Source organism: Cebus imitator, unplaced genomic scaffold (genome assembly GCF_001604975.1).
Source record: "Cebus imitator isolate Cc_AM_T3 unplaced genomic scaffold, Cebus_imitator-1.0 Scaffold0, whole genome shotgun sequence".
NCBI lineage: Eukaryota > Metazoa > Chordata > Mammalia > Primates > Cebidae > Cebus > Cebus imitator.
This window is the reverse complement of record NW_016107315.1, coordinates 8,306,114-8,316,231: the sequence shown is the minus strand read 5'-3', so window position 1 is coordinate 8,316,231 and position 10,118 is coordinate 8,306,114. Positions and strand designations below refer to the sequence as shown.

The 10,118-nt window shown below is 48.4% G+C and overlaps 1 protein-coding gene across 1 annotated transcript in view; it reads right to left on the bottom strand.

Moving 5' to 3' along the window:
• Window positions 1-6,739, bottom strand: part of SLC6A20 (solute carrier family 6 member 20) — a 36,350-nt gene extending 29,611 nt beyond the window's left edge. The window contains exon 1 of the mRNA XM_017521948.2: window positions 6,487-6,739. Within this exon, the coding sequence (XP_017377437.1) occupies window positions 6,487-6,607 (121 nt within the window). The 5' untranslated portion in view covers window positions 6,608-6,739. The remainder of the gene's footprint in view (window positions 1-6,486) is intronic.
• Window positions 6,740-10,118: the final 3,379 nt, after the last annotated feature.

Sequence of the window (10,118 nt, the reverse complement as noted above, 5' to 3'; positions counted from 1 at the left end):
CTACCGTGAACACTCATTACATTTATAACTCCCAAACTCACACCATATGTTGTTCTAGAGCATGTTGTTGCTTATTTTTCTAATTATCATAGACAGTAGGTTGTCTATTTGCTAACCCTAAGAATCTCACTAGAAAAGACATTCCTTTCTGTATGAAATCTATCCCTGCAAGTCCTCACATCATTCTCCGTGTCCTTTGAGGGCCACAGGGAGGCCAGCCAGAGTTGGCGCCTTTCATGAGCAAAGCTTACTCAGGCATCCAAACTCTTTCTCTCCCTCCACTTACATACCTTTGTTTGCCAAAAACAACCACAGCAGGGATTTTTTTAAACCTTTTTTTTGTTTTCTGGGACATGTCTGCTTGTGTATGTGTGTATATATACACACATTTCATGTAAGGAGCACCAAGCACAAGCCCCTAGTGGGTGCTGAAGCTGCTGGCCTGGGGGTTCCACTTTGGGAACCACTGCTCTACTCTGTGACACTCTCCACCCCAGCGCCTTCCTTCTCCTCATTCACTCACCTCCGTCTTGGCTTTCCCCACAAGTTTCCCATTTGGGGTCAAACCCATTCAACTTTTTGGAAACAAAGAACAAAGGCACAGGTGGGAAAAATTAAAGTCATCGTTACTCTTCTTGACCCTTACGGCTTTAAAACTTCTAGAATTCCCCTCCCATCTGTTCTCTGCTTTCCTTGCACATCCCCTCTGGCAGCATCACCACTTCACAAGCCACCCAGTACGTCCCTGGCCTCCATGCTGGCATTCTCTGTAAACCATAGCTCTGACTGTGCCACTTCCCTGCTTAAAATCTGGCTTTGCTGTCAGAGCTAAGCTCCATCTTCTTAGCCTGTTATTTGGGGCCCTTAGGGACATGCTGACTCCTTTCTCATCTCCAGCTTCCTCTCCTGCCACTGCCCTAGTCCCAGCCTCCTATCTCACGGCCACATGGGGTTTCTGGCCATTTCCCTCAAATGTGTGCTCTTCTGTGCCTTCCACATACAGTTTCTTCGCCTGGAATGTTTTTACCCCGAATTCTACATGATGAGCTTTGACTCCTCTTTCACAGCTGTAATTACATGTTGCCATTGCATTACCAGAAGGCTTTCTAGATCCTCTAGAGCAGTTATTCCTTCTTGAGTTATTTCAGAGAAGCCTCTGAACAGTGCTTTGTTAAAGCTCCCCCTGTGTGGTCCACCCCCAACCCCGGCACCCCAAAATCATCATCTTCGTAACCTCTCCCGTCAGCATAGTCCCTGGCTCACAGAAGATACTCAGTGAGTATTTATTGAATGACTTCAATTAAGTGCCTAGAAGGTTTCCATCATGTATTGTTTATAAGATAATGATTCTTAACCTGGGTTGCATGCTAGAGCTCCCTGGGGAGCATAAAACACCTGTTCAGGCCACACTTGAGATCAATCCAATCAGGATTTCTGGCGGTGGGACAGAGGCATCAGTATTTTTTAAAGTACTGGGCTTATTCCAACATGCAGACAAATAGAGGCTTCTCTACCAGTAGGCAGACTCTATGTTTCTGACTAGTCACTTCTCCTTCCTACCAAGTGGGAGTGAGACATGTTAGACCCCACGATGCATCAGACACAGGAGGGATGGTGTATCAGTCTGTTCTCACACTGCTATAAAGAAACATCTCAAACTGGGCATTTTTTATAAAGGAAAGAAGTTTAGTTGGCTCACAGTTCTGCAGGCTGTACAGGAAGCATGGCTGGGGAGGTCTCAGGAAACTTACAATTATGGAAGAAGGCAAAGGGGAAGCAGGCACGTCTTACGTGGCTGGAGCAGGAAGAAGAGAGAGTAGGAAGCTGCTACGTACTTTAAACAACCAGATCTCAGTGATAACTCATTTAGCATCGGGAGAATAGCACCCAAGGGGAAATTCACCTCACGATCCAATCACCTCCCACCAGGCCCCACCTCCAACATTGAGGATTACGATTTAACATAAGATTTGGGTGGGGACCCAATTCCTATCACATGGATTTAGCCCAGGGACCAAAGGAGGGCTTTGTGGAAGTAGTCAGCTTTAATTTAGGGAGGAGTTTTCCTGGAAGGTTGAAGAGCACACTTGGAAGATGGGGGGAGATGCCAAACATTTTGGGGTATATTCAGGGCAGGGCAGAGGAGGAGAGGGGGTTGGACCAGAAGGGATAAGAGATCCTCGCAGGTGGACATCACAGTTGCACATGCTCTTGGCCAGGCCCTTCACCAGTGTCAAGGTGAAGTCCTGGGTGAGTGTCCCAGGAGAACCACAGGAAGAAGTACCTGAGCCATGGAAAGTCTTATTTGGGGGTCCTAGAAAGGCCTGGACACCTGAGGCAGCCACTGCTGTCCTGCCTGTAGCAGGTGATTGCAAGGTGCTCGGGTGAGAGCCCCAGCTACTTGTCCAGGAGTCTTGTTCTCTCTGACTTGTTTCCTATGTGTAAATGGGGGTGACGGGACCAACAGGGCATGTTGTGAAGACCAAATTCAGTTCCTTCAGAAAATGCTTCACATTATGCCTGGCACATGCTAGCAGCCCAACAGAGCAGATGTGACCAGGATTGAGTCTGGAAACCTTGGGTGAGCCGCAGGGGCTCCTGATCATGGTATTTTCCAACTATAGGGGGCCCCCACCCACTTTACAGGTAAACAGCTGCAGCACTGTTTCCTGATCCATCCATGGACTGACCTGGTGTGACTCAGTCCCAGGCTGGGTGCTGGCCTAAAGAGCTGTGGCCACGACAGCACCTGGCTCCAGTCCGGCTTACAAGAGTTAATCAGCTCCACTTCTTGCCACAGAAGTGGCTCAAGCCTCAGCTACTTCTCCAGAAGTCTTATTCTCTCCGACTTGTTTCCTCTCTGTAAATGGGGATGACCTGCTGTGGGCATGTTGTGAAGACCAAATTGAATTCCTTCAGAAAATGACGGAATTCCCTAAACCCACGCTCTGGGAAAATACACTGGCACTCTGAAACTGGCCATAGTGGGAGTATTTATATCAAGGTGATCTGCAAATTCTTGGAATTGGGTCCTGCTATTCCCACCAAGAGCCAGATGTTAAACATTTACTGGCAGCCCACTGCCGGGCCTGGGGCCACATAAGCAACCCTGACCCTTCCCTGAAATGTGGTTTATGGACCAAGCCTTAGCCTTGCTAGGGAGCTTTCTAGAAATGGACAATCCTGGCCTCCCCACAGGCGTCTGGATCAGAATCCCTGGGAGTGGTGTCTAGCAACTTGCAGTTTATGAAGCTTCTCAGGTAGGCTACAGTTTGACATGTGATGCTCTAAGCAATTTGGGGTAAGCAGTACAGGCCGCTGAGACAGCTGGCTTCCTGTCCCAGAGAGCAGAGCCTCTGCAGGGACGTGGAGCGTTCCAGACTGAGAGTGTCACTGTGAGAAAATTTAAGAGAAAAAAAATCTGTATTTCCACCAGCCACACAACTGTTCTCCATGTTTCTTCCATGCATGTGTTTATATAAAATACATTGTTAGTATATTTGCTTTTTACACCTTAGTATACACACTTGCATCCCCGATTTCTTCCTGAACAACCACTGCCGTAGATTTTGACATGGTTGCCGAAGACATGCTGACTTTTTCAAAAAGAGATTTTGTGAAGTTCTTTCAGCTGCCTTTTATTTACTTTCCTAGCACAAGCACGCAGGGCTGTGCAGAGATGATCAGTACCTGGAATGTAATCTTCAGAATTAACATTCCTCGTGCCGGGCCTGGGCTGGGTAGCAGTAAGAAAACAAGCCTCTCTAGTCAGAGGCAGAATCCCACGGAGAGGGGCACAGACCCCTAATCCGTCTTATTCTGGGAAGTATTTTGGCACACCCTGGCTCTGCAGTTTATAAACAAGTTCTTTGTTTGCTGGGGATATTTGCGGCTCTGCTTACAAGGAAGTTATACAGCGTTCTGCAGCCTTTCATAATGTGGTTAATTTTTACCTTCTGGTAAGGGATGGGTCTGTAAACTGCCTGGGCTTGGGGCAACACAAATCACTTCTTAAAGGTGACTTTACTGTGCAGTGAAAGGCTTGGGAAAGCCTCTAGCATCCTCTGGCGTCATTTCTTCTGTGGCTTTTCTTAAGACCTTGTTCACTCACTCAATGAATATTTATTGGATGGCTCCCGTGACTCCATCACATCACAGAGGTTGGGCTGTGGCGACACAGAGAAACTGGAGAACAATGAGCAGGTCTTCTAAGTGCTTGTTTGGCCTATGAGGTAGTCAGGAGAGTCAGAGAGTGCAACAGAGAGAAGGCACATTTGGCCTGGCCTTGAGGGAATGGTGGGAGTTTTCCCAGCAACAGCAGCATCTCAGGTGGAGGAAATATCTTGTGTAAAGGGATGGGGCACAGGAGGAGGTCCTCATGAAAGTATTTGGAAGGCAGGGGGAGGTTTGAAGCTGTGTGGCAGGAAATACTGGACAACTGGCCAAGGTAGGTGGTCAAGCACCTACTGTGCAGGTGGACTGTTTGGTCTTTATTCTGCAGACACATGGCTGAGAGGGCGCCATCCACAAGACACACACCCTCCTTTTGTCTGTGCACCCACTAATCCATCCATACACCCAGCCACCAATCCATCCTCCGCCCGGCTTTCACCCATCTATCTATCCACCCACCCAGCCCAAGTATCCTCTGCACCAGGCACAGGATTTCTTCTTGTTTCTTTTTTCTTGGATCCTGAGGGTCTTGAGGTTTCCCTAGCAACCTCTTGATACATATTCAACTCTAGAACTATCAGCCCCACTTGCATCCCTCTGCAGACTATTCAGGTGATGGTGGTGTTATAAACAAGGAATTAAGCAATCATGTGACAGTGAGGCTCGCCTGGCCTGATGACTGGGAAACATGTACCCAGGCTAAAGGTGTCATGGGTAGGTCTACCAGGCACAGAATGATGTGGAAATCTCACTCTGACAAGTAATTCTTTCTAAGAGTCAGTTATAAAGCTGTTAGAGCACATGGCAACGCTTTTAGAGCATATGGCGACATACGCCCTTCACATAATTACGGTGTATTTATGCACTTCAAATTTAAAACAGGAATCCGGAAATTAAGAATGTACTATTTAAAAAACTCTATGAATTAACCTTTTGTTGATTTGGTTTTGAGCCAGTAGGGGCGAGGGGAGGAGGGAGCAGTGTTTAGGTCTTGGTCTTCTTAAATGGGTCAATTTTTGTAAATACTTTGGTTTAACATTTTTCATAATCTTTTGTGGTGGAAAAAAACATGGTGATTATAGAAGTCCTAATACACACACACACACACACACACACACACACTTACACACACAAAGTCACACACACACATACGACAAATAAACAAAAATCACCCAGAAATACTAACAATTTGATGTCTTTTTCCCATTCTTTTCTCTGCATATTTTAAGCAATTGTTTTAAAGTGTCAAATCCATTTTATATAGCTTTGAATCTGACTTCTCCTCCACTTAATATAGGATATAAGAAAATACCATTTTTTTTTTTGCAAATGCCACTTTAATGGGTGCGAAGAACCCTACTGAACGGATGCTCTATAATTAGACCATTTCCCTTTGTTTGAGGGCTTAGGAAGTTGCCAACGTTTTGCTCTCATTAAATGATGGTGACCATCCTTCTGCCTCTGTCAGAACTCTGACAATTTCCTTTAGATACATACACCTCTAGAAATGAGACAACCGAGAAAAAAAAAATGTTTTAAATGCTGAGACTTAAATTCCTCTTGCCACATTGCCTTCCAGAAAGGTACTTGGGCTTCATGAGGTTCTTTGGCAAGTGTAGAAAGTGTTCCCAGCTTTCCGCAACGCTAGGAGCGTGCAGTAAGAGCGCGTGGCTGTCTGTCCCCGGAGCGTGCAGGATGCCTCAGAGGAAATATTTATTTAAGAAAAACAAAACAAAACATAGAATGATTTGCCTTTCCTGCTTTCTGTCATTCCCAACACAAATCAATCTCCGTATAAAAAATTTAAAGAAATGCCTCAAGATCCTCTTGACCTTTCAATCCATGCTGATTTAAGTTTCGGACCTGAAAGTTCTGTAACGAGTTTCAGTTGAATAAGACAATTTCCTACTCACTTTTGACACCTAAACGTAAGGTTTACCCACTAAGAAGTCAGACCACTGCCAGTTCTCCCGAGGGAGGAGACAGCGTCCCCTGCGCTCTCAGAGCCGCAGCCGGGCCAACGGGGGTGCGGGGTGGGGACACGGCCGACCCCGGAATGGGGCGAGGGGTTGCCGAGGACTTAAGAGGGCGGCTTGGGAGACAGCTCCGGCCCGGAACCAGGTGTCCTGGGAACGCTCCCGGGTCTGTGGCTTCGGACAGATCACGCTCACTCTCCCAGCCTCAGTGTGTTGTTCTGTAACTTGGGTCCAACCCCGGTGCGCACCGACCCAACGCCGCTCTGCACGGAAAGCGCCCGCGGGGACGCGCGCAGAGCGGAGCCGGGGCCGCGGCCCAGGCGCGGCGCGCACTCACCTCCGCCGTACATCTGGCACAGGTAGGGGAAGCGCCACACGTTGCCCAGGCCCACGGCGTACGAGATGCAGGCGAACACGAACTGCAGCGGGTTGGCCCACAGCGGCCGCGCTTTCTCCATGGCCCCGGCCTCGGCGCGCTCGGCTCCGGCTCCCGCTCCGGCTTCCGGCTCGGCGGTCTCGGTGCGCGGTTACCAGGCGCGCCGTCCCGTCCCGGTTCGGCCTTGGGGTGGCCCCGCGCGCCTCCGCCGCCGACGCAGCTAGCCGGGTTTTAAATTGCTAATCTCATTAACGGCGCGCCCGTTCGAGAGGCGAGGCTGGTAAATGGATGACGGCGAGCCCCACCCCGCCCGGCCCCCGCGGCCGGGAAGGCCCCCGAGATTGCAGGGCACGGGGCGGCGTCCCCGGGGGTCCTCCGGCTCGGCAGGGCCTTGCCCCTGGCTGCGGAGCTCCTCGCAGTGGGCGCCTTCCCTCTGCCACTCACCTGTCATTTATCAAGCGCCTACTGTGTGCCAGGCATTGTCTGGGGACACGGCTGTGAACCACATCCCGGCTCCCTCTTGAAGCTGACATTCTGGTAGAGGAAAACACTTAAATTGGACTGCGTGAAATGCCCCATTTTCAACCATTTTTTATTTATAGAAAGGATGATGTCTACCGGGTGCGGTGGCTCACGCCTGTAATCCCAGCACTGTGGGAGGCCGAGGCGGGTGGATCACGAAGTCAGGAGTTCGAGACCATCATGGCCAACATGGTGAAACCCCGTCTCTACTACAAATACAAAAATTAGCTGGGCGTGGTGGCGGGCGCCTGTAATCCCAGCGACTGGGGAGGCTAAGGGAGGGGAATTGCTTGAACCCGGAAGGCGGAGGTTACAGTGAGCCGAGATCGTGCCACTGCACTCCAGCCTAGTTGACAGAGTGAGACTCTGTCTCAAAAAAAAAAAAAAAAAAGAAAGAAAAAGAAAGGACAATGTCATATGGTTCAACCTATCCCACATATAAGACTGGGAGACACGGGGAAGACAACTAAGGCAAAGTAAAGGGGTGAGCAGTTCCGGCGGGGGGAGGGGCGGTCCGGGATGGTTAGGGAGGGTTTCTCAGAGGAGGGGACATAACATTTGTCAGGTACCAGAAGGAAGTGAGGGACCTTCCTGGCAGTCCCATTCCCTCCATCAACCCAACAGCTTGGCCCTGCGCGCTTGCTGGGTGCAGTAGACTCCACCACAGGTTTTGAACTGCTGTGGAGGACTCGACTGCTCACACCAGCCTAGGGGCCAGAAATTTTGATTCATTAGACCGGGGTGGGGAACTAAGAAACCTCGTATATCTGCCAGTCTTACAATGTAATTTGCTTGGGGGTGGTCACCAGACACGACAGAACTTGGTGCTTTGCAATAATGTGGGATCTGGGTTTGTATTCTGACTCTGCTACTGACTTAGCTGTGTGAACTTGGACAAGGCACTTGGACTTCTCTGAATCTCTGTGCACTCCTCTGCAACGCCAGCAGACATCTTCCCCTCTCTCCTACTCGGCAAGGAAGGGCTCATGTGAGAATTAATTGGGAATAGCTTACTACCTGGCACAGAGTAAGTTCTCAGTAAAGACGCCATTATCAAGTCTCCAGCAGGCTGAATGAATGGGCAACACATTAATACTAATGCCAGGCTTTGAACAGTGCCTGGTACCTTGTAAGAGACAAGAAAATGCTAAATAATAATAATAATAAAATTTAAAAGAGACGAAAAGCAGAGTTGCTAGTGAAAATCTTCCTTGAAGCCAAAATGAAATCAGTGCTCTAGGACAGCTCCTAGTGGGGCTTTCCCTGGAGTTCCTGCCTACCTGGTCACAGAGGAGAAGGGTGGGCAGGGTGAGGGAGGTGGAGGGTTCCTCAGACATATTACCTACCTTGGAACTTCCTACCCTGAAAAAGCAAAGCAGAAAAAAAGACAGCACAGCAGGAGAAACTACTTCAATTTTTTAAACTTCAGATTCTAGATAAATGTTTTTCTTACCCATTACCTCCTCGCCAAAGGAACCTTCCATTCTTGTGTCTATCCCCATGGGTTAGTTTTGACCTTGATGAAAATGGAATCAAATGGGATGTACATTTTTTGTGCCTGGATTTAGTTGTTTGTGGGGTTCGTTCATGTTCTAGTGCGTTGTGTAGTTGTGGTGTGAGTATGCTCCAAGCTACTACTGATGGATGTTTGTGTTGTCTCCAGTTTGGGGCTGTTGTGAATAGAGCTGTAATGCCTGTTCTAGCGCATGCTCTTCACAGACGAATGCACTCGCTGCTGGGAACTTCTTGGCATTAGGATAGATGTGTTTGGCTTTAGAGGATATTGCCAAACTGTTTTCCAGAGTGGAAGTACCAGTTTACGCTGCCTTTGGGTTTCGGTTACTTTGCCTCCTAACATTTGTCATTCTGTTTTTAAAGTTCTGCCCAGACTCCTGGGTGTGTGTTGATAGTTCATTGTGCCTTAACTTCCTTGATGACCATTGTATAGGCTAACTGGGCCGTCTAGGTATCTTTTTTCATGAGGTGCCTATTCACATTTTTGGTCAGTTTTCAATGGGGTTGTCTATCTTTTTCCTGCTGATTTGTAGTTCTTTACACACTCTGGATATGGGTCCTATGTCAGCTTAGTGTATTACACATTTCTTTTCTCAGTCTGTGTTGCCTTTGATTCTGTCAGTGGTGTCTTCTAATGAAGAGATATTTTTAACTTTAATGAAGTCCGTTTTCCCAACCTTTTCCTTTAGTGTCCTGTTTAAGAAATCTCTCCTTTATCAACTCTAAGGCCATGAAGATATTCCTGAGAATTTATAAGATTCAGGCAAAGTAAGTCTCAGCCATTCATAGATAGGGCTACCCACCCTCCCCCTGCAAAGGACCCCTCACAGCCATGGCAGCAGCTGGAGTGCCAGCATTTTCTTGTGCTGGTTCTCAAGGCTCCAATTCGATGGGGCTGCCTTTTTAATTTGTTGTATTGTTTAGACAGAAGGCCTGTTGCTGCCTCCAGCTATCTATTTGCATGTTCTTTTTCTCATATATGAGTTATTCCTAGAGGGCACGTGGCTATGGAATGACCTTCAGGAACTGGACACCTTGGAGAGATGCCTCACCTGGACCATGAGGTTGCTGGGACTTTGTTAGTTTGATGGAGGCAAGGGCTCTCTTTAATTCCCTACCCCTGGGATCAGGCCAGCATCTCCTTGCATTCACACTGCTATACTCCCTGGGAGCCCATGCAGTGTGTGAAGCCCTGTGTGGTAGCTTTGGGCAGCACAAAGAATCACCCAGATAACCCCAAACAGCAGTAAGTAAATGCAATGGGGCAGATGCTCAGGGCTCCTGGTAAGGTCCCCATGACTTCCTGAAGCCCATGTGACAGCTCTAATCGGACAGGGTCAGTCGTGCTGCTGGGACTCCTAGAGTGGAGAGGACAGGCTTAGAAGGGCTGGGGGACTTCCATGGAGAGTCAGCAAGACAGAGAGTGAAGAGGAGCGGTAGCTGGCAGGTGTGTAACCACTGGCTCTCCGCAGAAAAAGCTCTGATTTGTAGCATTTGCCAATTTCTGTGGTGTAAACACTCTTACTAAGACTGATTCTTTTTTTTTTTTTTTTTTT